This window comes from Vicugna pacos, chromosome X, assembly GCF_048564905.1.
Source record: "Vicugna pacos chromosome X, VicPac4, whole genome shotgun sequence".
Taxonomy (NCBI): Eukaryota; Metazoa; Chordata; class Mammalia; order Artiodactyla; family Camelidae; genus Vicugna; species Vicugna pacos.
Window position 1 is genome coordinate 83073701 of NC_133023.1, and position 27510 is coordinate 83101210.

Below are 27510 nucleotides of genomic sequence, written 5' to 3' on the forward strand. Positions count from 1 at the left end.
ACTGGAAATAAGCGAGGCACCCTCGAGGCCCCTAGCCATTACCGCGGCTCTTGCGAAGCCCTCCACTGTGACACACCAGGGTCGGAACTCCACTCTGGACCTGCGAACCTGGAAACAGCTGGGCCGGCGGCTCGAGTGCTCCGGGGCCCGCGGACGTTCTCCCCGGCGGCGCGCTGGGTTCCTGTCTTCCGCCCGCCGTTCTCTCACGCCCCGGGAGTGCCCACTGACCCCAGCAGGCCTTGTTCTCACGGCCGCGCCCATCGGTCAGTGGCCCCCAGGGCCGGGTGCGTCTCTGGTGGGGCGCCGGCCGCCGCCCCAGTGCAGGCTCCAGAATTGGAGGAGAAAGAGGTGAGGAAGCCGGGCGCGCAGGGCGCCTCCTCCGGGCCCGAGCCGGCGAGCGCATCTTCTGCGCTCGTCCCTCTCTGCTCAGCGAGCGCCGCCCAACTGCTGAGCCCGGCGGGCCCGCTGCTCTGAGTCGCTCAGGGCACGGGAGACCAAGAGCCCTTGGATGACCGCGCTCACTACCTTTGGGGGACTCCCTGGGGAAGGTGGTCAGGGACTCCGTGTGTGAGGAGCCGGGACCGGGACCGGGGTTGGGGGCTTCCCTGGGACCCTACCAGCCCGCTTCCCTTCGAAGACAGCCGCCGTCGCCCCGGGAGGGCGAGCCTCTGACGTCCCCAAAGACCTAGCGGACTGCGCGCCTCGAGGTGCCGGCCTCTTGGGGCGGGGAGAGGGAAGGGGGCAGCTAGCGAGCGGCTGGCAGAGGGGACCTGTTAGCAAACTGCTGGCGGGTTTGGAGGTAGGCTGGAATAGGGTTTGGAGACGGAGAAGCCCAAGAGAAGACTGGGTGTTTTTTTTCTTCTCTCTCCCTCTTCCAAAAAGGAACCACATTGCGAGGGGCAAATAAGGCAGAGTGTAAACACAAACAACCTCAAAAAGAAGCCAAGAAAAGCGAAGCCAAAAGAAGCAAGCGCAACACTGTTACAAAACTGTCTGGTTTTGTAACAATCGCCCCGCCGCTGGCCAATGAGCGGCGTGGCGGCGCGTCACGTGGTGCCGTTTTATATAACACTTTGCTGAGACAAGACAGTTATTAGGCGGCGCGGGGCGGCCGGCATGGAGCTCGCGGAGGCGCGACTGGGACCGGCGCACGGCATAGCGGCGGCCGTGACAGCCCTGATTCCCTCCAGCCGCTGTTCCCTGCTCCACGTTCCCGGACCCTAGACGCCTCTTCCTCGCGCGTGTCCCTCTCCCTATGGATTCCTTTCAGACTGGACAGATGCTGAGCTTGCCGGCTGAGCTCGGCAGCAATAACTTAGATCTGGCAGAGCTGGATGCATCAGCGGCCCGCGGAGACAAGGGTCCCCACCCGGAGGCGGCTACAGAAGGCCCTGCACCTCTACTGACGCGGCCGCTGGAGCAAGAGCAGCCTCCAAGGGCTTCGACGCCGGAGTGCAAAGTCCTGCTCACGCAGGCCGACGCCCTGGCGTCTGGGGGGCGCCTCCGGGAAGCCCTCGAGGTGTACCGACAGCTCTCGGAGCGGCAGCAGCTGGTGGCCGAGCAGCTGGAGCAGCTGGTGCGCTGCCTGGCCGAGAACGTCCCGCAAGGCGAGGCGCCGGCGCCCCCGGACGGGAGCCGCGCGGTTGCGGCGGAAGAGGCAGGGGCGGCGACGGCCGCCGAGGCCACCGAGCTGTGGGACGGCTTCAAGTGCCGGAAGTGCCATGGATTTCTCTCAGACCCCGTGTCCTTGTCCTGCGGCCACACCTTTTGTAAACTGTGCCTGGAACGCGGACGAGCAGCCGACCGGCGCTGTGCGCTGTGCGGAGTCAAGCTCTCCGCGTTGATGGTGACCACCGGACGGGCGCGAGGGGCACGGCGGGCTGGGCAGCAGGCGCCGCCGCCGCTACGGGTCAACGTGGTGCTCAGCGGCCTCCTCGGCAAGTTGTTCCCGGGCCCCGCACGGGCGTCGCAACTCCGGCACGAGGGCAACCGGCTGTACCGCGAGCGCCAGGTGGAGGCGGCGCTGCTGAAGTACAACGAGGCAGTTAGGCTGGGTGAGTCCACCGTGCCGCCAGGGCTGGGACGGGGGACGAGCCCCGCGGGGAGCTGGGGGGGGTGGACCCCGGCGGAGGAGGGCGCGCGGACCGGGGGATGGACAGCTACCGGAGTTGGGGAGGGGGGTTCTGGAGTTCCGTCTCCGACTTTTTCTCAGTCTCTACCAATTCACCTCCCTTTCTCTGGATCTGTCTATCTCCCTGCTCTTTGTCTTTCTGTCTTCTGTTAGCTTGTGTGTTTCTGCGTTTCTCAGTCCCTGATTCTGTTTGTGTCACTGTTTCTCTTTTTCTCGCTCCCCGCATCTTTGTCACTGTCTCTTGCTCGGTGTCACCATCTCTGCTTCTCGGGCTCGCCTTCTCCTTCTGCCTCAGCACTCCTGGGCCCCTCTTACAACCTGCTCGCACCTTGCGGGCCAGAAGGGGAACTTCGCACCCTTCCCGCTTTCGCGCCGGGGCCGCTGGGCTCCCGCCAGCCAGAGATGTTCGGTCGGCGCCTGCGTCTGCCGCTCCCACCCGGCCCGGGGTCGCCGGGGCGGCCAGGAGTTGTCCCTTCCGGGGCTACGGCTCCCGGTGGGGTGGGTCCGGCGTGGAATTAGGTCAGGAGAGCACTGGTTGCATAAGGGCCGCGAGCGGCCCGGGCCGGGCGGCCCCTCCTCCGCGCGGGCGGGCGGGATTGTGTAACGGCTGAGGTAACCGAAGTGGGCCACGCTCGCCTCGGAAACCATCCCGCGAGCGTGTGCGGGCGGGGTGGGGGGAGCGCTCGCGCCCCGCTGCCCTGTGACTCATTGTCACCGCTTCCTATCACACGATCCTCGGCTGAAATAGATGGCCCTCCTCCCGCCCGCAGCCTGCGCCCTCGCCTCGAACCCCAGCTCGCCAGCCCAGAGGGCGACCGGCCGAGCGAAGGCTCAGGGATCCCCGGGAACCGTGGGCTGGCTGCGAAGGGGACCCGCCTCTGTCCCGCTTTCCTGTGCCTCCTGGGGAGAAATGGTGGGCTTTGCGGCTTCAAGGGCAATGTGGGTAGCCCCAGGCCTCTGGCCGCACTAGGGCGCCTGAGTTCCCTCAGCGACCGACTCCCTCCCCCCGACCCCCCACGTTCGGACCCAGGAAGTGGCCACCGAGCCTCTGGAATCGCCCAGCTCGGGCCGGCTGCCAGGAGCTCGGCGGCGGGCGCAGTGTCTGGCGAAGCGTGCCGGGGAGGAGGTGACGGGGCTGGGCAGACAGGGCGCTGGGATCCGAGGGTGTCCTGAGCCTGACTACGATGGGTGGAGGAGAGGGTGGGCTGGAATCTCTACATATTGAATCTCCACCCGAGCTTGCAACAGGTAATGGGGGTGGGATGGGATGAGGGCTGACTGGGGAAGACTGGCAGCTAAGGGAGAGGGGGACTCCTCCAACCTTCACCCGCTGTGTCCAAGCAAAGCATTCTATGAGCTGCCACCAGGCGGGTGTGTGCTGCAGAAAAGGTACAGAGGAGACTGTAAGCTCTTGACTGATGTCTTAAGGGCAAGTTATGGGCACCCAAGCGAACCCTCTGCACAGTCCTGGGGGAAAAACCAGCAAAGCCTGTTCCTTCGCAGAAGCTGGAGCTCAGTCCCTGGGAAGATCAGGGCACTTCAAAGGAGACAAGCAGAGGCTTAAGCCCAGGTCTCCAAGGGAGGTCCCATTCCCTTCAGCCATCCCCCAGGGCCAGGAAAGCCCCTTCCTTCCTTCCTCCTCCTCCCTCTTTGTTGCTGCTGCCACTTTCCCCTGGGGGTTCTTTCTTGCACTGCCAGAGAAGTCAGGGTGAAAATGTCAAGACCACTTCACCCTTCTACGAGGAGAGGCCTCCCCAACCAAAAGCTGGAAGATGGCCAGTCTTTCTTCCTTATTAATCTCAGTACTATACTCCCCTTTGGAAATAAAGGAACCTGGCTCCCACCCAGATTCAGTCTGGCCAGTTAGCAACAAATCTGACCAGCTAGCTAGACTTTGAGCAGATGCCTTCCCCTCTCTGGCCTTGATTTTCCTCATGTGAAGAATGGGTTGATTGAGCCACATGATCTCTTAAGACCTGTCCAGCCATGGCATCTAGTGATTCAGTGTTGGTGAAAGCCAACCTTGCTTTAGTCCCAGAAGCCTTGTCCCGGTTCATTCACATTTGGCTATCTCTCTTGAGAGAATGGAGACTTGCAAATGTATTTTCCATTTTCTTCAGAGAAACTTCATATGTTCTGGGTTTTGTAGACAGAGATTTTGCTAATGTCGCTGGAAGACTAACTTGGACTTGTCTTCCTGGTGGCCAGGATGGGGGTCACATCTGGCTACTCCCTTCTCCCTCCTCCCTGGGCTGTTTCCTTGTGAGTGATACCTCACTCAGAAGCCAGGCTGCCGGTTGCTAGCCATGCCTATGAAGCAGAGTGCCAGAGTTTGCTCTATGTCAGAGTTGCTAATGCACCGCTGACATCACAAGCCCTCTAAGGAACTGCTTGTGAGAAGAGCAAAAATGACTTCTTTACAGCTGGGGAAGCTCAGACCCAGAGTGGCTGGGGGTGTGGTAGGCAAGGCAACATTAGGGCTGGAGATTGAGCTTACCCCTTTGGATTCCTAGTAGAAGAGTCCTAGATAAGTTGCCATTTTGCTCAGGAGCCATCCTCATATAGGACTTAGCACGTGTTTGTGCTGGGAGCCATTAATGAGGTTGTTTTTTCTCATTTTGGCAGCTCCAAATGACCACTTGCTTTACAGCAACCGGTCTCAAATTTATTTCACCTTGGAGTCTCATGAGGATGCACTGCATGATGCAGAAATAGCATGTAAGCTCCGCCCTATGGGGTTTAAGGTGAGTGTGGGATGGGAGGGATGGGAAGGAATGGTACTGAGGCCGGAAGGGCTGCCTCCCTGTGAGGGTAGGGGCACTAGAGCTCACAAAGAGGGGGAAGGCTCTGCAATGGAGCTGAGGCTCCCTTGACAAAGGGTGACCCAGGGGTCTGCAAGAGAGCTGGATTCTTCCCCAATTTGATCTTTAAGTGATGACCTGGAGAGCAGCCTGGGCTTTGCGACTCTTCAGAACATGAACTAGGGAGCCCAGCTGCCTGAGTATATTTATGTCCCAGCTCTGCTACTTTCACTAGCTGTGTGGCCTTGGGCAAATTACTAACCTCCCTGTGCCTCATCTCCTCATCAATAAAATGAGGGTATTCAAAGCACCTACTTAACAGGGTTTGTTGTGAGGATTCCATGAGCTAATGCATGTAGATACTTAGAACAATGCTTGGCACATAGCATTACATGTGTTTGCTCTCAGCATCATCATTGTTCTCCTGGGACAGTGGGAAGAGGAGGGTGAGAGAAGTATTGCTGGCTGGTTCTGCCATCTCAAGTTGTTAATGTAGTCAGTCAGACTGCCAGTTTCCCTAAACATGTAAGTCACATGGAGTGGTGGGGGGGAAGACAGGTCAAGCATCTCTCGGATGCCAGTATGCAAAGTGTAACTTCCTGCATCTCTGTCAGGCCACATGTCAATATTTTGTTTAGAAGATTAGATCTGAGCCTGGGCTCTACTACTTGCAAGCTAAGTGACCATGGGGAAGTCGCTTCACTCTCTGAACCCCAGGTGTCCTTGTTTGCAAAACGAAGATCTTGCTTTCTGCCCTGATGGCCTTACAGGGATGCAGTGAAGGGTACAGGTGAGTATGACCAAGAGGCCATTCTGTCACTACAACACTGGGTCTCCATGTAGTGCTTTTTCTGCACAGCCCCAGGATGCTGTCCTCTGAAACCCAATTCATCCAAGTCCAGGTCCATGATCCCTTCCTTATCTGAATTCCATGGGGCCAGATATGTTCAGAATCTGGAATGTTTCCAGTGTCACAAAGACCATGTATTAGCTCTGGACAGTGTCCCATAGTCGAACACACTAATATTTCTGCAGCATATTACATGCAAATGCACACCAAGTGGATAAAGACTATAACACACATCATTTTAGGTCAGGTTTTGCCATTTAAGACTTTTGATGTCAAGCTTCTGAAAATATTGGATTATCAGCCTTTTGGGGGATCTGGGAACTTCAGATAAAACACTGTGGCTCTGCATACTGGGCCATTCATGTCAGAATGGATCCTTTATGTTCTTTCTTGAGGGGGTTTTCATGAGTGATGATGAATTAGTATATTCACTTTCCCAAGGAACACATTTACAGTTTATTAAAACTCACCAGTGTCTTAACCCAAAGGAGCTTCAGTGGGAGCATTTCAGGCCTTGTGAGCAGTGCAGGCCAGGGAGCTGCCTGGGGGTAAGAGGACTTCTCTTGCAACATTTTCTGCTCCCACCATAAACTTAGGGCCTAAGGGTGAGGGCCTCAATGGTGCAGTGGGAAATGGGCCTAATTAAGCAGTGGACCCTTTGGATGAAATGGGAAAAGTGATTTCCCCAATGAAGGAAGACTTGATGGAGGTATTAAACAGGAATTTCATTTCCCCGAAGTGCTGGGGTGAGCAGAGAGGCAGTGAGGAGACAACTCTCCTGACTTGCGGGGTGAGAGGAGACTAGAACTGATGCTTCTGACTCAAAGCTGCCTCACACCCTGATTTGCATATTTCTCACCATTTCACTATGTGAAATGCCCCTATGGGAGGAGTTCACCTCGTGTAGCTGTGTTTCAGCCCCTCAGACAGGGCTCAGTGGTTCTCAAAATCTCCTGCAGGCAGTACAGCGCTCAGTGGGGTGAGCTGGCTGCCCTGAGTAGGTAGAGTATATGGGTTGCTACTTGGTATGACTGGTCAGATCCCAAACGCCTCTCCAGTCTCCCAGCACTTATCCTCTCTAGCCTGAAATGCCCTGAAATGTCACGCAAGCCTTTCTCGAGAGGGCCCTTGGCAAGCACTGCTTGGAAAGGGCAACAAGCCATCAGCATCCGGTTCCAGAAGGAGGGTGGGGGGCTCAGGGAGAAGCCCCCAAGAGGTTGGGAGCAGGGGCCTCTGCTCAAGAAGACAGATCCCAGCTGGGCCCTGTAGGCAGGCCCGAGCCTGGGGCCTATAGAGGCATGTTGGAAGGGGAGGCCCAGCATAGAGTGCCCAGCAGCCGCAACCTGGATCATTTCCTTCACTAAGTTAGATACAGGGTCAGCCATGGAGGCAAGGGAATGGGGAGACAGCCTCCAAGACATGTTGCCAAGACCACTTGTCCCAAAGCACAAAGAGAGGACAGCCATCTTTCCACATCTTTTCTTCTTTCTCCCTCTTCCCCAGGATGCTTCTCTGCTACCCTGTAGAGTTTCTCTCCCAGGGCAGTTGGGCCTGGACTCTGAGAAGCCCTAAAACTTACTTATACTTTCTCAAGGTATGGTGAGGGAGCAGAATAAGCTGAGCCCACAGGAACCAAAGCATTTGCACAGCCCCTGGTTAGCCCCCGAAGGGCGATCTGCTTTGCAGGGATGGGCACAGTTCTAGTTCCAGCTTTGCCACCAGCTACCTTTGAGGTCTAGGAGAGGTCATGTGCCTTGGCTCACTTGGGCCTCTGCTGACAAACGGTCGACGAGTGTGGGCAGTCACTCAGCCAGTAACATGGACCAGGTCTCCACTTGACAGACTAGTTAACAGGAAGGCACATTTGGGCAGGTCCTGAAAGCTGGTTAGCATGTGCTCATGTGGGGGTTCTTATGGCTTTTGGTGTTCCACCCAGGGGTGGGGCAGGGGGTGAGGGGAGGTAGCATGGCACAGTGGTTGAGAATTTGGGCTTTGGTATCAGCCAGTCCCAGGCTCAAACCCTGATTCCACAATGTACCAGCTGGGTTACTTTGGGCAAGTCACTTCTCTGGCTCTCAGTTTTATCTTCTTTAAAATGGGCTTCAGAACAGTTGCCTATACAATATGGCTGTACCTAAGATAGTCCTTTTAAACCCCTTCACGAGACAGTGAATGCCCACGAAGCATTTAGCTGGTGTTATGAATAACAGCAGTGTCAAGAGGCAGAGAAGAGTGGGGCTGAATGCTTATGTTTTCTTCCAGGCACACTTCAGAAAAGCCCAAGCCTTAGCCACCCTGGGCAAGGTGGAGGAAGCACTAAGGGAGTTTCTCTATTGTGTGTCCCTCGATGGAAAGAACAAAAGAGCAAGGTCTGAAGCCCAAAAGGTGAGTTGAGATGACGTCAGGTCCAGCTGCCCCGTGGGCTCCCACCTCTCTGTCTTCTCCAGGGCGGGGAGGGAGGCAACTGCCCTCCCTGGCCTTTGGGGTCCTGAGTAGGTAGCACCCTGGGTTGAGGGGACAGGAGTGAGAATGCAAGTACTAGTTGATGGCCCAGAAGCACCATCCTTTTGGTGGGTACAATCGGATTAAGCAGTTCCTGCATTTTCATAGCAGCCTGTGAGGAATGTTTTTGCTTTTTTGACTCAGGGTCTGGGTTGTCACTGAGAAAACAAACAAACCAAAATAAAACCAAATAAGTTAACATGGGAATGGAGGCTCCCGGGGAGATTCTGGCTGTTGTCAAGAGGTCCGGGTTGTGAGGCTGCCTACAGTTGTAGAACTCTTCTTTGGCTAAGTCACAACTTCAGCAGCCACAAAGGGCAGCTGGCTCCTCAGAAGGGATGTTGGTCCCCATCTGCCCTGCCATATGCAGAACTCCAACCTTCAGCTCTTTTGCTAGAAGCAAGGCACGTCCGCTGTCTCACAATGTAAGTCAGGGACCGCTATGATATAACCCAAACCGTCACTCCAACTCTTGAGTCCCAGGAGAATGTGGTTGTTATTTTTTGAAACTGCATGAAATGCTGAGAGCATTAGTGAGAGCTCGGGCTCGGGCACCCTCAGGCCGTGCTGCTGACTGTTCTGCAATGTGCTCTCATGCTGTCTGGCTGCTTGGCCTGGGAGCTGGATGCTGACAGTCAGCGGTGGCCTCTGCTCTCCCTGTGCCCCGCCCTCTACCCACCACCGCACCCCGAGTACCTCTGTCCCAGTGTGGTTTGGCAGAGCATTGGATAAAGAAAGGCAGCAAGAGACAGGACTGGTTTATGAAGGCTCCAGAAAGGCATCTTTAGCAAAATGAATGAACTAGGGGAGGCCGAGCTCTGGAGGTTCTGCCTCTCACGGAAGGTTTCTTTTCCAGGAAGTTGTTTTAGCCTGGTTAGGAGCACTGGTGGCAGAGAACCGCTCCAAGCTGTGGACTCTTTCCCAAATCTTAACTGCAGTCCATAGTGTGAATAATAATAATAACAACAACAACAACAATAATGGCAGGTAACATTTATCAGGCATTTCTCATGCAGCAGGCACTGTGCTATGGACTTTATAGGGAAGATATAATTTAACCGCTACAACATCCCTAGGAGGGTAGGTACTAAGATTTATCTCCATGTCACAGATGAGACAGATGAGAAAGCCAAGGCTGGGTGATTTTCCTGGGGTTGCGCAGCTAGTGATTGGTGGAAGAGCAGTCAAACCCGACTCCACCTACCTCCAGAATCTGCCTTGTTGGCTGCCACACCATCCTACTCTCCCAGGATGCTGTGCCAGGGATCTCAGCACTCACTGCTGGGGCTGGGGGGATGGTAACACTGGGGTCATCCAGATCAGAGATGGATGGACAAAGGCAGTTAGAAGAACCTTGACTTTTGGGGACAGTGGGTCGGCCCCTCTTTCCGGCCTGCTTGTATAGACCAGCTAGTGTCATTTCCACAGCTGCCTTAAGGGGATGGGGCAAAAGCATTGTGCTAAGCTCTGGAGACCCAGAGAGGCAGAAGTCTCAGTCCTCAAGGACCTTACAATCTTGCATTTGTTACATAATGTGATATAAATACCCGACAGACCAAGCCAGCATTTGCCTGTGACGAGCGTTCCGGAGTTCTGAAGCTAGGGCGAGAATTTAGAAACCAGTTTCCACTGAGCGTGGCGGGGGCATGGCAGTTACTTAAGTACACTGTGGACCCTCCGCTGTGCTTATTACTGGATTCTTCCAGTTCCAGGGCTACAGATATGACAGAGACGGTTCAAGTTCACTTGGCATTAATTAGCTGCCTTAGCCACTCACAGGCCAAGATTTCACTAAAAGCATTTGTTTTTATCTCAGATTCTTTTTTGCCTTCTTGACCCATTTGGGCCATGCTAAGGGTGACGTTGAAGTGGAATTGACTTTCATAAACGTGGAATGATCATTCTCGCTGATAGTTGACCCTCAACTTTTGTTTTCTAAAGCCACTGAGAAGGCCTCAAATGAAGTCTTCAGTAGTAAAGGAAGCAGCTCAGTGTGGCTGTCATTTCTGCTTTGTTTCCTTCGAGTTTCCCTCTCTATCCCTCCCACCACACTCTGCCCTTTTAGCTATGTACCTTGGGATGCTGTGTGGCCACGTCTGCTCTTTTTGGGAGAATTCCAGGGAGACCGCTTCAGAGTAGGTTGGTCCTGGTGGGCCACTCAGGAGGGCTTCTGAGTTTCAGCTTTGGCTCCTGTGAGGAGGGGCCTCTGAAAGCTGGCATTTATGGCCCTGGGCACTGGGAGTACCTCCCCACCTCACTTAGGGCTGGAAGGAAACACAGACATCTGTCTGAGGACTTTGGGCCCTGGGATGGATAGTGTCTTAATTCAATTCCATCCAGTGTGATGAGTCTTTATTGGACATCTGTCCTATGCCCTCCAGAAGCAGACCATCTGGTCAGAGAGAAAGACTTACATCTGCGACACAATCTGAGGCTAGCACAAGACTGTGTAGTGTCAGGCTCTGTATTACAGTGCAGTAGAGAACACAGAAGGACGGGGAGATCAGGGAGGCTGGGGTGGCAGGGGAAGGCAGTGCTGGAGCTAAGTTTTGAAGGATGAGCAGGATTTGGCTACATGGAAAGTGCTGGCCTCGGAAGGTACAACATGAAGAAACTGCTTGGGGCCAGCAGGGGAACAAGTCAAACCAGAGTTTGGTCAGAGCTTTGGTCAGAGCTTTGGTCAGATTCTCCTGAGCAACTAAAACTCTTATTACCCAGAGCAGGGGTGAAGCGCCCTTTAGTGGGTCTCAGCAGTAAACATGTGAATATGTTTTAGAAGCAAGTGCCTTTCTGCGTTACATGTTACACACAATATATGCATATGTATATTGATAACTGGCGCTCTTGAGGGGGGGACTGAAGCAAGGATGTGGGTGGCTGATGGTGTAGCCTTCACGGGGCCACACGTCTTTGACTCCCAGTCCCTTCTGGGTCTCCTACCTGCCCTCCCCCACGGCCCCCAGCTTATCCAGTGGCAAAGGAAAGCAGCCAGAGACTGGAACCTGCCTGTCCCCAGTACTGGAAGTTACCTGAGAGTCTCTGGAAAGTGAAGGCCAGAAAGGGGGAGGAGAGGCTGGGGGAAGAGGGAAGAAGGTTGAGTTCTGCTTTTCCTAACACTTCACTGCTGATGCGATTCAAGATCCAGGGATGATGTTTGAGGGAGGAGGGTGCAAAATGGGCAGGCGGAGGAAAGAAGTAGCAAGGAACCCAGAGGACATTTGTAGACTTCTACCCACAGGGGTGTTACAGACAGGACTCAGGTCCCCGGCGGATGTGTCTCTCCTGCCTTCACCTCTCTGCCTCTTTCCTCCTGGATAGGTTTTGAAATCCCACTGCAGATATTTCTATGGAAGGGTAGCCCCGGAGTGGTGGTTTTTTAAAGCTGGCTAGGGTGACAGAGGCATCTGTGGTGCCTTTTCAAAATGCAGACTGCAGGGCCACACTTCAGACCTTGGGGGAGCCAGGCGGGGGAACTGGAACCTGGAGTTTTCATAAGGTCTCCAGGTGATTCCGATGCCCGGTGTGTCAGAGTCTCTGGTCCGAGGCTTCCTCCTTGGGGTCCGGCCCTGCTAGCTGTGCCCCTCACGCCTTCATCCCCCACCTCACCTGAGCACCTGTAGAAACTTAAGTAGTGAAGTCTTCTGTTTTATGTCACAGCTTCTCCTTAGTTTCTTTTCACCATCAGTCCCGGGGGATTCTCAGGAACATTCTCCTGATATCCTGAAGCTGTTGGCACCTCACCCTAGATTAAAGGAACACGTAGAGTCAATGGCTACTGAAGGCATCCGCCATAATCTACCGAAGTTGTCACAGGTAAAACTCCACTCACCCAGCTCGCTTGTGAGGCTTCGTTTGGCTGTTTTGTGGGCAAACGTGGGGAGTGAGCCGTACCTCTTCTACTTCGGTTCCTGAGAAAGAAGAAATGGAGTCACTAGTGGCTGTGTTCTTTGCTAGAAAGTTATTTCTTGAAGATAAAACTGGATTTCAGACAGGGTCCCAGGGTTTGTGATTTACTACCTTCAGTTTTCAGTTCTTGGTCACATTCAGCTGAGAGAGAGACTTGACAGAACCAGAAAGGAACTGGCCCACTTCCCTGGAGCCATTCAATCGGGGTGGCCTTATCAGTTCAGGGGCGGAGCCCGGGAAGAGGGCCTCACAGCCCCTCCTTTCCTGCTTTTTTGTTTGTTCAAGCTTTGAGTTTCTTGGGCAAAGGCAACTCCGTGTGACCCCCAAGCGGAGGTAATTTTGTATTCCTGCTCCGAGTCTTACACAGAGGTAGGCTTCCGATACATACCTGCAGCCGGGAAGAGGGAAGCCACTCAGGAAGTATTACATTCCTAGGAGGAAGACAGGTATTTGTGTCTTTGAAAATGATGGGTTCCAGGTCCTGGCTTTCCCAGCAGAGGGTGGGTGGGTAGAAGCTGGGGCTCAGAAGCCCAGAAGTGAGAACAGAATTGAGCTCTGAAGATCTCGGCACATTGGGGCAACTGCCTCCCCTCCAGCTGTGCCCTGTGTTCTTCCCCTGTATGTCAGCCCTGGGGTCTCTGTGGCTTCCTGGATTCTGCAACAGGTGGAAACCTTACATTTCTCCGGCTTCTTTCCCTGCTCTAGAGAATGAATAAAATGCAGGTGTGCTTGACTCAAAAAAAAAGGGGGTGGGGGCAGAACTTAAAGTATCTCCTAGAGTCAAAATAGCCCTTGTGCAGTTCAGGACTTGTTTGAGATCATTATTACAGAACTGAGAACACTGACACTGAACTGAAGGGTCTGGGGTGACTTCTAATTGCAGCTCAATATTAAGTGAAGAAAAACAGCACTCCTGGCTTTCCAGTGTGAGCCAGCTGGGGAACAGGGGGTGGGTCTCCACCCGAATTTGCCTTGCAAAGCAGTGTACTCTGTGTAGACAGTGCCGGGGGCTCATGGAAAGTTGAGGATGCAGGTCAGAGATTCAGAAAACCCGCATCCTTTTTCTCCTCACTTCATTGTTTTCTCCCAACTGTATGCTCCTTGCTTTTCATCTACCTACCAATTTTTGTGGGGGGTCGAGTTGGAGGGGTGAAAACAGCATGTGCATTTTGACCCCATGTGCTAAGGGTGTAGAGTAGAGAGCGTTCTCCAGGTACATCTGCATAAACACCTTGTCATCGGATTCGTTTCTAGTGCTATTTTCTAGATCCTTCTCGCAGGCAAAATTCTTTAAAAGGCTAGAGACATTGTTGATGGTTTAGTCAAATGATCATGTCTCTTTTTCAAACTTTTCACCCAAAATCTAGTAAAAGGACAAATTTAGCCCTAGTTCATTTGACCAGTGTAACATACAGCTCTGCAGCGTGAGGGAACTCAGGCCTGTGAACACACCTGTGCCAGAGCCTTCCTGAAAGTTCTTTTGGAGCTGAGTGTGGGGCTTGCGGGTGGCCCACGATGGCAATGAGGGTGAGAGGAGTATTGAGTGGCAGGCTCTCCGCTCGCTGAACTGCATGCCTTGGTTTCCTTCAGGTGGTTTCCTTCAACTGGGGCTACACTTCCATTCTTCCCTTCACCACGGCCCCAGTACTCTCTCCCTGACACGCCTTTCTGTCCTTGTCCTGGTCGTCTGCTCCGCCCCAGCTGGACCGGCCTGTGTCATAGATGCTGTGGACAGAAGTGCGAAGCCTGTCATCTGACTGCCCCCGGTTAGGCTATGTGTCCTCTAGGTGATGAGGACTGTTTTCTCTTTGTCCCCCAAGGGGAGAAATATCAGAGGACAACATTGGTCCCAAGTAGATCCTGATGTTTGGCTCTCTCTTCCTCCAGGAAACACTGGAGCTCCCGCACTGTTCCAGTCAGGAGGCAGCGGCAGCCAGGGGAGGCCAGGGAGGAGCAGAGGAGGGGAGGGGGAACGCTGCCTCCAGCAAGACTGGCAAATGCCAGGAGAAGAAAAGGAAGCACTGTCAGACTGAAGCCCAAGACCCAGAGGTGCCTAAGAAAGCCTCCAAGCCAGGTGCGGACTCTGCCTGGGAGAAGGGCGCTTGGAGGTGGAGCTTAGGCTCACCAGGATCTGCGAGTCACCACCCTCCATGTCAGGGCTCTGCACGACAGAGTGGGGTGTGGTCCCAGCTCCCGCACTCAGCCCAGCCACCTCTGGGCCAGGGAGAATAGTTCCGAGCATCCTGCCAGTGCTCGATACTCACTGTCAGGGAAAGCCAAGGCCTACAAAGCACAGCATCGAGTAATGACACCTCATGCCCTTGATGGTGTCACTTCCTTCAGGCCAACTTCTCCCTACCACCCTCCCCATTCCAGGAAGGTAGAACCAGGGCAGTGTGACCAGGCCTCACTCTGCTCATTCCCAGTTGCGTTCCCCAAGGTCGGCATCAGAGAAGCAGCAGCTGCAGCTTGATATCTTTCCAAGAGAGGCTGGCAGCACCAAGATTCAGTATCAGCTTTGAAAGCCTGGCTCAGGCCACCGAGTTGCTGCCGCTGCTGCTGTGTGTTGAGTGAGGTGCCTGTTGCATTTGAATGAAGTCCCTGGGCTCCTGGACATTCCCTGACGTGCGTGTCTCTTTCCATGGGGCTGCTAGAAACTTACCAGCACCTGTTTCCAGGTACCCCATCCTCAGTGGCTCAGGTGGCCACTCGATCAACTCTTTGGGAGGTGGTGAGAGTGGCAGACTGAAAACATAATTGGGTTCTTTTGCCTCAGAAGTACTTACTGTCTGTGAAACCAAAGTTGGTTCACCTCTGACTTCCACTTTCTAAATCACAGATCCTCCCACTGATCCAGGGGCCAAACCTGCTCTCAGTGTTCCGCTCGCATCTTTTGACGCCTCCGACCTTGAATGCTCCCTCTGTATGAGGTATGTGATGTGTACTGTCACTTACTGCCCGAGGGTTCTTCCTCTCTGGCGTCTGGACCTCTCTGCGTGTGACCTCCTGCTTGGTGGGTTAACACATAAAGGGGTGGTTCTAACAGAATGGAAATCGCAACATTGACTGTCCCACAGGCTAGCTTGTGTCCCCTGCTTACAGATTGCATTCCCTGCACTCCTGACTTGGAAATACCTAGAGAGCGGGAAGGAAATGGTCTACTCAGAGATCATAGATTGATGGCCCACAGGCTGGATGTCTTTTGTTTGGCCTTCATGGGATTTGGTGGGTTGCTATTAAATGTGAATGTTTTGAGACCAGATACACACTTCCCAGTTGGTCACAGCCCCCACCCATGCCCACTGCCTTAAACCAGCCTTTTTCTCACATTCGCCTTGATTTCCTGGCCCCTTGTAAATATTTTAGTTTGTGACTCTGGAACTAATCTCAACTGACTACCAGCTCAGCATCTCAAAGCCCAGGGGCTAATGTCACTACCACAGGCGCATTCTTCAGAGGCCAAGGAGAGGGCCTGACTAGTTTTTGTTCTGTGCTGTGAATAGTAGCTAGTAGTGGCCATGAACTACTTAGCCAAGCGTCTCTCCTCCACCCGGTGCCAGATCATCTCTGCTTTCTCAGATCTCCAGAGGAGCAAATTACCCACATGCCCCAACCCCCAACACACACACAAGGGAAGCTGCTACATTGTGGTCTGTGTCCAAAAAAATTACTGTCATTTGTTTCATTTCACAGCTGTGACTTTGTGGCTAAGAGGAGGCACTCCAAAGCCAGATGGCCTGGGTTTCAACCCAGGCTCGGCCGCTGACTGGCTGTTTGAGCTGGAGCAGGTGCCTTTCTCTGCCACTGTTTTCTCATCAGTACAACAGTAGTATCTGCTCTATGGGGTTGTTATGATTAATTGAGAAAATCCATTTAAGACACTTAGAATAGTGCCCATTAACTTTTTTCCTAGACCAGACTTTCTTTAACTTTAGGCCCATTGGACCCCTGAAGAGGTTCTATGCATGAATTCTAAAAGATCTATGAATTCCCTGAAATTGTATGTAAAAGTGTGTTTGTGTGCTTGTGTGTGCGTGTGCGTGTGCGTGTGCGTGTGTGTGTTTTCCAGGACAAGGTCTACAGCTTTCGGTAGATTCTCAAATGTGCCTTTTATTTTCTCCAAAAGAGCATCAAAAGGAGGCTGACATATTTGCGCAAAAGTTGTTAAGATGGTTGAACCCAGAGAAGAGATGTCAAGAAAAATCTTTCAGTTCAACGCGGAGAGGGATCCAGCCAACGGAGGCGCCTTGGGTGTTTTCTTGCCCTTTACAGGCCCAGACGCCTTCCACAGCATTCCCTTGCGTTTGTACTTGGAATGACTTTTCCTGTCCTTTGAATTAAAATGAGTAAGGTAGCGGGTACCCGAACATGTACTTTTTCTTTCTCTTAAAAAAAATTAGTGTTGTCAGATTTGCTCATAAGCTTAGACAGACCTAGTAAATGAATGCAGCAGCCCTGGAAGAGAGCGTAGCACACGCTGTCGGAGTTTCAGGTGGAGAGGGCGAGGGTGGGGTGGGTTGTATAACCAGCTCCCTTTTGCCACCTCACACTCCTGCTCACAGCAAAGTAGCAGGTGGGTCATGTCAGAGCCAAGGTGTGAGAGAGAGAAACTGCTTCCGAGCAGAGTAGTGGGCCCCCATAGGTAACGCCTCTGTGGCTATGGCCCGTGACATGGGCCCTGGCCTTTCGGATGTCAGACTTTGAGAGACTTGATTCGGCTCACTCAGAAAGCCCAGGTCTTTGGTGTGCTTGCCCTCCTCAGCCCTCCTCCCTGCGAAATCAAGCACACAGGCTCATCCTGCTTGTGCATTCCCTGAGGACTAAGAATCCCGAGGCTGAAGTTCTTTTGTTCCCTTTCCTCTGCTTTCTCCCTTCCATCTTGTTTGTCCCTGATCTCAACAGGGAGCTTCAGAGAAGGGCTATAAGTTTGGTCCAAGAAATAAACACCAAGAGGATAAGACCCCCTTCTAGTTTGCTCACTCTGAGTTTAAAAGCCATTATTACCCTTATCCTGTCCTCTTTTCTAAATGACACTTCAAAGCAAAAACCCATCTTTGCCTGAGCGGCTGTTGTAGGGGCTGGTAATTCCAGGGCAACTCTAGCTGCTTTATGGTAGAAGGAACCTGCCAAGTCTAGAGAGCATTTTTGATTTCAAGGCTCTTAAAATCATAGCCCTAGTTCAGAAGAAGGTATAGTCAGTCCCCCTCCCAACAGGGTTTGTCTCCAAGTCAGAAATCAGATGTTGACAGAGGCCATTTCAAACACATGCTTTAGCTTGAATTATTGCAGTCTTGAAAAACTTCCTGTTTTCGCCTCTCTTCAGTGTTTTTCTTGTTGTTGTTGTTGTTGTTTTGTTGTTGTTGTTAGGGTGATTATTAGGTTCTATTATGACCCTCATGTGTTTTGTGGGGAGAGGATTTAAGAGCAGAGATATTTTCAAACAATCTGCCAGGTCATGAAACTAGACGTTTGTACCTCCTGTGCACGTTTCTAGGATGGAATACAGTCAGTGCCGCATTGCTAGAAGACAAGTTAGAGCGTGAATTTATTCTGATTCTAGAGAGAAAGTCAGGAGCAGCCTCTAAATTCCCCAGGGAAAAGGGTGGAGCGAGTGAATGGAACAGTATTTGGAGGGTGCGCTGAGGCACTTTGCCGTCTCCGGATCTCCCTTGCTGGGTCAGGAGAGCTCTGCTGAGGGAAGGTACTCTGATTTCAGCACCTCAGAACTCTGCTCCTCAGTCTTTAGTGACTGCACATCCTCCCTTGAGATTTACCCGAGCCAGTCCCTGAGCCCTGGGGGCCACCTCGGGGGCTGCTGTGTGGCAGCACCTTTGGGGTGACAAGGATATTTTGAGATGTAGAACAGGAATGTTTGATATTTGAACTAGTGGCCTAATGGCCCACTGACCTCTTTGCCAATTGAAACAAAAAGCTTTATATTTAACCTAGTTTTAGCTGCCCCAGTACCTGGGTATTAAGGAGTCAGTACCTCCCCCCCTCCCTCTCTCACTCTTTCACTCTTTCTCTCTCTCTTCAACCCCCCACCCCGCCTCCTTCCTTCTCCTCATTCTCTCTTTGCTTTCATTTGATAGCAGCAAAAGAGCACAATACAAGGATGTAACTGGTGGGAAAAGATAGCTATTTCCCGACAAGCCAAACATTTTATCCGGGCGGACATCTAACTGAAAGCATTCATTATTACTTTTGTTTACTCCATCACTGTGACAATGTAAAATGCTTTCTTGTGAGAAAATCTGGGCCAACTCTGATTTATAAATGCCTCCCTGAAGTGTTTTCCAAAATCATTGCCTAAAGAGGAATTTGAGGATATATCTATTTCTAGCTCTGTATATATATATAGAGAGAGAGCCTCTGTGTCTCTCTGTCTGTCTCTGGCGGTGGGGAGAGAGAAGCAAGAGAGAGACAGGGAGGAAGAAGAGGGTGTGCATGTGTGAGTGTGAGTATTTGCATCTACAAGTAGATGGTGGTGTTTGTTCTAGGTGGAGATGTAGGTGGAGATGTGCACACCGTCGTGGCTGTGTCATATAGTGGACAACAAAGACAGGCTTGGGAATCACATGTAACTTCACATCTCAAGCCCTGCTACTTGCTAGCTAGCTGTGTGACTTTGGGCAAGTTATTTAACCTGTCTGAGTCTGAATTTCCTCAAGAGTCAAAGAGAGCTAATCATAATTACTGCCTACTATTCCGTAAAGTTAATTTATATCAAAAACAGTATTGCACACATCCAGGATAGCAAGAGAAATATATTCCCTCTGTTCCCACTCACTTTACTTGGTCAGCCTGAGTGTATAAGTGGGCTGAGTATTGAAAGATGATATATTCTAAGCATCTGAACCTTGAATTATTTCAAAGCAATAATTATGCAGCATCTGTGGTAGCATTCTTGTTTGTGATCACTCAGATCAGGAGCATTTTAATCACAGCTCTTGCTAAGAGTTGCTGTATCCTTTTGTGTCCATTTCATCTGCTCACTAAACGTCAGTATTTATTGCAATGCATTGGCCAGCTATATCACTATTATTTGTATGTGGATTACATCTTAAGTGAACAAAAGGCCCAATTTTTAAATTCTCTGGAAAAGTCGTTTTGCAGATAGATTCATCGCTCGGTCTTCATCATTAACATCATCGAATAGTGTATAAAATCATTCAGATTCTCAGGTCTCAAATCACTGAGGGAATGAGACCGTCTGGTTTGGCTGCTTCTAAAGTTAGATCACAGCAGTGGTTCCCCAAATCAGCCTGCAAATCACAGTTTTGACAAACGTCTTATATTGTAAAATACATACAGTGGAAAAGTACATAAAATCATGAATGTATTCTCTTAACAAAATATTGTAAAGAGGATACTCATGCAATCCCTCTCAGCCCAAGAAAGAAAACATTGCCAAGACTCCAGAAGCCACCCATATGCCACTTCCAAACGTCTCCTTCCCCCACTGCCCCTGAAACCATTATCTTGACTTTGATCTCTTCTTTAAAAAAAGAAGTTTTACCACCCATGTACGCATCTCTAAACAGTGCAATTTAGTTTTGCCTATTTTAAAAAAAACTTTGTATATATTGAATTATCTAGAATGTATTCTTTTGTTCTGGCTTCTTTCCCTCAGGATAAAAATTTATCCATATTACTGCATGTAGGTGAAGTTTGTTCATTTTCATTAGCATGTCCATTGTATGAATCTACCACAATCAGTTGTATTATGGATGGATATTTGGGTTGTTCCTAGTTTAGGGCTATTATGGATAGTGTTACTGTGGACAGTGTTTATGTCTGCTGGTGCATATAACTCTTTGCCCAGTTTCAACTGGGTTCTCTCTCATTTTCTTACCAATGTTGTAGGCACTCTGCGTACGTGTTAGATACAAGTCCTTTGTTAGTCGTGTGTGTTGCAAGTATCTTCTCCCACTCCGTGGCCTACCTTTTTGCTCTCTTAATGGCATCTTTTGATGCACTAACAAGTTCTTAAGTTTAATGCAGTAAAAATGATCAATCTTTTTTTTCTACAGTTAGTAGGTTTTTGTGTGTGTCTTGTTTAAGAAATCTTTTTTTTTAATCTTGAGATCATAAAGACATTATATTTTGTCTTCTAAAAGCTTTACTGTTTGCCTTTCACATTTATTTTCACAGCCCACATGGAATTGGTTTTCATGTATAGTGTGAGCTATGGTCCAACTTCTTTTCCCCCTATGGCTAGCCAACTATTCCAAATAGCATTTACTGAGAATGCTACTTACGTATTGAAAATCCCCCCTTTGCTCTGAAGTGCCCCATTTGTCATAAGTCAATAATCTGGGTCTGGGTCTATTTCTGGGTTTTCTATTCTATTCCACGGGTCTCTTTGTCTTTGTGCTAGCCCTACATTGTATTATTCACTACTGCTTTATAACAAGTTCTGACGTCTGGTAGAGCAAGTCATCCCACACTGCTGCTCTTCAAAAGTGTCTCAGCTCTTCTTGGCCCTTTGCCTTGCCTTATACGGTTTAGAAATCAACTTGCCAAGTTCCACAAAAACAAACAAACAAATGAAATAACTCGTTGGGGTTTTTATTGGGACTTAGTTAGATCTTTACTTTCTTTCAGTGAAGTGTTTACAGTTTTTTCTGGTAGAGATCTCATCAACTTTTGTTAGACTTATTCCTGGGCACTTGATTTTTAAAAACAATCGTAAATATCATATTTTTAAAAATGTATTCTCTTATGCTTGTTGCTGGTATATAGAACTTGTGTTTATCTAGCATCCTTGCTAATTCTATCAATTCTTATTAATTCTAATAATCATTCTGTAGATTCTTTTAGGTTTTCTAAGTTCATCATCATCCCATTTGTGAATAAAGATAGACTTGGTTTTTTCCTTTTCAGTCCTCATACTTTTATTTATTTTTTTCTTGCCTTGGTGCACTGGTTAGGATCTCCATCAGAGTGTTTTTGAAAATTAATTTTACTTTTTGGGCAATTTAGTAACTAAAATTTATTAATTCTGTTAAACAAATTAACTATTTTTTAAATAGGTTGGCCATACTAAAAAAGTAGAAAATAGTAAATATATGAAAATCTCTCTCCTAGTCCAAACCTTCATTAGCTTGTTAGAAATATCAAACCTCTGCCACTCCCCTTGACCTCCTGAATCCTAAAATTTATCCAGTGAGACTTTACCATGTCTGTGTTTTTAAAGCTCCACTGGGGACTCTGATAATTAGGTTTGGAGACCAATACAGAAAATTCACCTTCGCAGAGATTAGTAGGATTGTGTAATACAATGATCCTCACCCTGGCTGCACATTAAAACCATCCCAGGAGCTTTAAAAAATCCTGTTGCCTGGCCCCTACCCTGGACCAACTTATCTGAATCTCTGTAGGGGAGTTCCTGCGCCTCTGTAGTTTTTAAAGCTCCCCAGGTGATGAGGGTGCTTGTGTGGGGAGGAGCAGGAAGGAGGGTTTGCCAAGGGGTATGGGGAGACATTTGGGGGTGACAAGTATGTTCACTATCTTGATTGTGCACATGATTTCATAGGTGTGTACCTGTGTCAAAACTTATCAAATTGTACACTTTAAGTATGTGCAGTTTATTGTGTGTCAGTCATACATCAGTAAAGCTCTTTAAAGGAAAAGCAACCCACATAATTCTCACGCACAGCAATGGTTAAGAATCATTGTTCTAGTAGAAAGGGCACACGACTGGAAGGGGAAGTTGGAAAGACTTTCATCTGCCAACAGTCGGTGTGTACTCTTAGACCAGTGACTTCATCTCCTCTGGACCTCAGTTTCATTCTGATTGGTGGGTTCAATTTTTTTCAAGTCGTTCAACTCTGACGTTTTTGATTCTTTTGCTCAGCCTGGCTGGGTGGGCTAGGCGGCTGGTGCACCTCCTGGCCACACGAGGGCGCTGTGCAGCCTGCAGCCTCTTCCTCTCAACTGAACACTCTTGTGAGGTCAAAATAGGCTAGTCAGGCGTCTTTCCCTTCTTTCTGTCCTCTTGGTGAATGCGAGCTCCACTTCTGAAGCATCATCTTCAGCTGCCCCCTTCCAGTGGTCCTGCGGCAGGTGAGCCTTTCTTTAAGCAAAAGAAAAAAAAAAGAAAAAAGAAAAAGAAAAAAGAAAAAAAATCCGTGAATCTCTGAATGTACAGAACAGCTTTTTAAAGGATCCCCAGATTGCTTTAAAAAAATAGCCAGCTCCTGCAAAGCAATTAAAATAGGATCTAATTAAAGTATATGTATGGATAATATGTATGTGTGTGTGTGTGTGTGTGTGTGTGTGTGTCTATCAATCAATAGGCACATTAATAATATTACTCTACTGCCCCTAGGAAAATTCTTCATCCATATAAAAGGCAGTTATATGTTTGTTACAGGTGCAATTTCGAGATCCTTCAGGCTGTAAACATTGCTTAGTTGAAAAATGAAATCAAGGTTAGCAACAATCCTAGTCTTTTCCCATTGTAATGTGATATAAAGTGCTTAAATGTGGGAGTGTGCATGTGTATTTATCTATCTCTGTGTTTGTTTATCTATGTGTTTACACATATTCAGGTGAACAGGTTGGCTAAGTATTTTAGAATGGAATCTATTCAGACACTCTGGGCATTCATCTCCATTTTTCTGAGACCTGACAGGGAAAAAATCTGGATCCCCTGGAAGAGACTGACTAGAACTAATGTTACAAAATGATCTAGCTATGTCCTAAATTTTAATAAATGCATTATTTTAAATCCAGCTCAACAATAAAAAGCAAGTGCTTTTCTGAAGTGCAACAACAGCAGGGATTTTAACAAAAAGGAAAAAGAATCCCCTCCCACCCCCACGCATAGAATTTCCCAAATAATACTATGAAACCTTAACATTGAATAGCTCTGTCTTTTATGTTTCGTCTTATTGTAGTTTTTTTCCATTTTTATTCCTAAATTTCAGATTATTCTATGAGCCAGTCACAACACCTTGTGGACACACCTTTTGCTTAAAATGCCTTGAAAGATGCCTAGATCACAATGCGAAGTGTCCACTGTGCAAAGATGGCCTTTCACAGGTAAAACGTTTTTTTTCTTGATTGGGTTAGCTCATTGGCATTGGGTACGAAGACAGCATCCTATTGGATCCCAAGCCACTGCACTGTGCTAGGGCAAAACACCCCCTCAGACCATCTATTTCTCCTGTCTTAGAGCCACCCCTCCCCCTCCACAAAGCCCTTCAGGGAAATGAGGCAACATCTAGCTTTTTATAGTGAAATTAGTCAGTGGTGAAATTAACTTATGTTGGAAACAAAGGCATCAAAATGGTAATAAACATGGATCCTGGTTCAAAGCCCATCATGCCACCTGATTCACTGTCATCTTGGGTGAATCTTTTGTCTTCTCTGGGCTTGGACTAGATGAGCTCTGATGTCCCCTTATCATCCATGTTTTATTCCATGGTTTGAAGAGATCACTTCCAGGTCCCTAAAAAAACCTCACAGACCTTCATTGTGGTCTTTGTCCCACTCCTCAGCTGCTGCTGTACTTATTAGCAGATATTTGGCTACTTGAAAATCTCTGGGGCGTCCAGGTCCTCTAAAATGAATCACGCAAACTGCCACCTTTGTTTTTCAAGTGGGCCTGATGTAATTTTCTATAGCACAAGAAGATCCAGGAATCCATCTTGTTTCCCCCTCTCAGAGACTTGTGGGCCACACTTTACAATCAGTATTAGTGTTCCTTGACCCCTGTCACCCCTGAGGAGAGGTTGGAGACACAAGACTATCTCTAGGTGAATGTAGATCCAGAGAAGTCATGTGTTGCAATTTTCCCAGCACTGCAACATTTAAACTATGGGAAGGGAGTGAAATAAACACCCAGAATAGCCCTGAGGGTGTGTGTTAGGCTGGTGTGGGTGGTGGCCAGTGTCATATCTGGCCTAGGTAAAGAGGTGAGATTTGCTGTCTTGATTGTAGGTAAGAAGCTCATGGTCCTTATACTTAAATAATACGTTTGTGTTGTGGTTAACACTGCAACATTCAGATAAGCAGAAAGAAAGAAAATCTACCATTAAAATTTTAGTATGTGATTTTCCTGGGTTTTTGTTTTGGCATTAGTGGAGAAGTCACCTCCTTCTTGGATAGGCTACTTCCTGAGGCATTTTTTTCCCCAAAGGCTAGGACTGGGCAAAACAGCCAATTTTCCTGCAGCCAGGCAATGTCAGTGGCTGAGAAGGCATCCTGGGGGCAGATGCTGTAGGGTCCTGGACTTAGGGGCTAGAAGATATTCCCACCTATCTCTGTATATCCACATAGGGTCACACTTGCACCGTTTTCCAGAGAGATAAATATCTTATTCCGATCGTGTTCACTGCGGAATAAACAGACATAGCCCATGCTGGGAAAGGAAAAAAATGTCTGAAGCCTGCAGTTTTATACTCAGGAGCTCCCCCTGCTGGGCCTATGTGGGTAGTTTCCATAGCCCGCAGTTCTCTGCAGATGTTTTCACTCCTATTGTCAGGTTCACAGTGTCAAACACCCACTCCTTACAGATCCCTGGATATGCATGGGGTAGGGGTGTTTGGGAGGAGCGTAATAGTGACAATTGATAATTGGGCCCGAGTTAGAGTCTGAAATCAGGATTTATAACATAATTTCAGTGGTACCTAGATGGTATAATAAAAAAACAAATAGGCAAACAAAATCACCAGTATTTAGCTTTTTTTTTAAAACTGAAGTTAGAGGAGAAAAAAATACGTAGGCTTGAAATATCCAGAAGCCAAGCACCAGGGCAGGGTGGGAGTAGGGGAGGGCAGGAAAGGATCAATGATTGAAAATTGCTTTTATTTCCCTGGACCTTTTGACCACAGACTTTCAGCATATCCCAGATGGAGACCATTTCCAGGAGCTTGTAAACACAATAATCAGAAAAAGGAAAGGAAGAATTTTCCCCCTTTTTTTGTGACAAGAACATGATCTCAATTTCAATGTTTTAGGAAAACCTTGAGACATTTAAAACTTCAGTGCAGGTCTTTTCAGGTTAAAATATTTTTTTCTAATTGTAAAAATAATTGCATATTTTTTTAAACTAAACTCTAACTTCCAGAGAATACATACATCATGATAGTATCAGTTGCCAATGTGTGGGTCCAAATTACTCCAGTGTATGGGACATTTAACTATTCTACTGATTACATCAGAAGTGCTTTGTGTTTTTGTGATGACTGTATAATATCTAATTGCCTTGTTCCCCATATAGTGCTTGGCATCAAGAAAGTACAGCAAAAATGTCATAATGGAAGAGCTAATAGCTAAATTCCTTCCAGAAGAACTCAAGGAACGAAGGAGGCTTTATGAAGAGGAAATGGAAGAACTTTCTAAGTATGCATATGCACATTTCTATTTTCAGTTTCACTCATACCAGCTCCTAGAACTGAAAGTGCACATTTCTTCCTAACTCCTCATGTAGTGATACCAGGTTGGTAGTTTGAAACTGGCCATAGTGAAAGTATTTACACCATGGAAATTGGCAAATGCTGTAAACCAGGGCTTTCTGCCCTCTCCTCCCAGAAAGCCAGTTGTTCCACATTCACCAGCAAAACACTGAAGAAACCTAAGCTGAACCACTGACCAGGTCACATCTTGGCACTAGTAACTGGGTGCCTTGGGCAGGAGTAAACTGGAATAACTTAGGGGAACTTACCAAGTACAGTTGATTCTTAAACAACATGGTTTTGAACTGCACACTTCCACTTCTATGTGGATTTTTTTCTATAGTAAACACTATAGTATCACACGATCTAATCAGTGGTTGGTTGAATCCACGGATGTGGAACCACTGTTACGGGGGAACCATGTATGTGGAGGGGGCTGACTATAAGTTATCCACAGATTTTCAACTGTGCAGAAGGTCAGCGCCCTGACCCCCGTGTTGTCCAAGGGTGAACTGTATCCAGAAGACTGTTTTCAGATACATAAGGAGGTTCCATGAGGTTAAGAACTTTGATGTCACCCAGGCCTGGGCTTCTGACCCAGTTTTGCCACAAAGTGAGTATGCTTCATGACCCTCGGCAAGTCACTTAACCCCTCTGGGCCTCAGTTTCCTCATCTGTAACTTGGGGATAATAACAGTTCTTACCTTGTGGATTTGTTATGAACATGAAGTGACCTAGTGCGTAGTAAGAAGTTAATAAAAGTAGTAGTAAGAATGCTGCTTGTTATGATGTTTCCTCCGCCGTCACAGGTACTGTGAGATGCAGAGAGGAGGGGTGGAGATGGAAATAAGGCTCCAGGCTCTCTGCCTGGCCGGAAGAACAGCTCGCTTAGCAGAAAAAGCAGGAGGAAATCACTCATTTTTGCCTCTTATACTGCTGCCCTCCCCCCTTCCCACCCCCAGTGGAATTCTCAGTGTGAAGTTCTCAGTGGCAAAAGCTGTTCTGGTTTTATCCCCACCCTGTAGAAAATGTTTCTAAACTGCCAACACTTTGGGCCTTTTGAATCACATGTTTTCCTGGGGAACTAGAAATGAAATCCTTCTTTTCTTATTGACATGTTAGATCTACACAGGGCAATTTTATCTTTATTTCTGATTGTTAAGTTCACCTTGAGTCTCTCTGAGCCCTCTTCTCTTCTCAGATATCATTTTAATGTCTTATTAACAAACACTGGAATATACTAGGGGGATTTCTCTTTAAGGGAATCCTAAACGTAATCCTTTGGAGATTTGGGCAAATGATCTTCTATCTATTGGTAGGTCTAGGTGTAGATGTCCCTGTATTGGATTTACTAGACAGATAAGAGAAGAGTGATCCAGGGGCAGCCGACCTGGTGTGTGGCTTCCCATCAGGCTGTAGGTCTGAATCTTCATGGGCACATGTTGAGAGGCAGACTCATAGGTCTTCATCCCAGAGCTAATGCAGCCGTGTCTCTGGGGGTTCAGTGGCCTGGTCATCTGGGTTGACGGACCTCCAGTGATTCGGATGCACAGGAATGTTTGTCCTTCACTGGGCTGGATAGACTCTTGCCTCTCCACTGCTCCCCCCTCCTCCCAGCTGGGCCTGCCATGCAGATCCTCGAGGGGCTTTGTAAATGTGAGGTGCTCACGGGGACCTTGCAGAGATTTTCCTACCATCCCTCTGGAGAGCTGAGTCCACTTTTACCACCAGTACCCCTCCCCATACTGCCAGCAAGACACCTGGAGACATTGTTTTGAGTGGAGAGCATGAAAGAAAGGAAAATAGGAGGTCTAACTATCACCAACAACGTAAAGGTACTAGAGAACTTCTTTAGCCAAATTAGAATGTATAGAATGTCATTTTTCATCTTAGCCCTTAGGCTAACCTGGGCAC

General features: G+C 49.0%; 1 protein-coding gene across 1 annotated transcript in view; it reads left to right on the forward strand.

Annotated features, from left to right (window-relative positions):
* Positions 1-951: 951 nt before the first annotated feature.
* The window catches only part of LONRF3 (LON peptidase N-terminal domain and ring finger 3), a 37290-nt gene continuing 10731 nt past the window's right edge, over positions 952-27510 (forward strand). The window contains exons 1-7 of the mRNA XM_015243197.3: positions 952-2054; positions 4757-4875; positions 8045-8167; positions 14078-14264; positions 15030-15120; positions 23125-23239; positions 25422-25543. Coding sequence (XP_015098683.2) covers positions 1256-2054; positions 4757-4875; positions 8045-8167; positions 14078-14264; positions 15030-15120; positions 23125-23239; positions 25422-25543 — 1556 coding nt within the window. The 5' untranslated portion in view covers positions 952-1255. The remainder of the gene's footprint in view (positions 2055-4756; positions 4876-8044; positions 8168-14077; positions 14265-15029; positions 15121-23124; positions 23240-25421; positions 25544-27510) is intronic.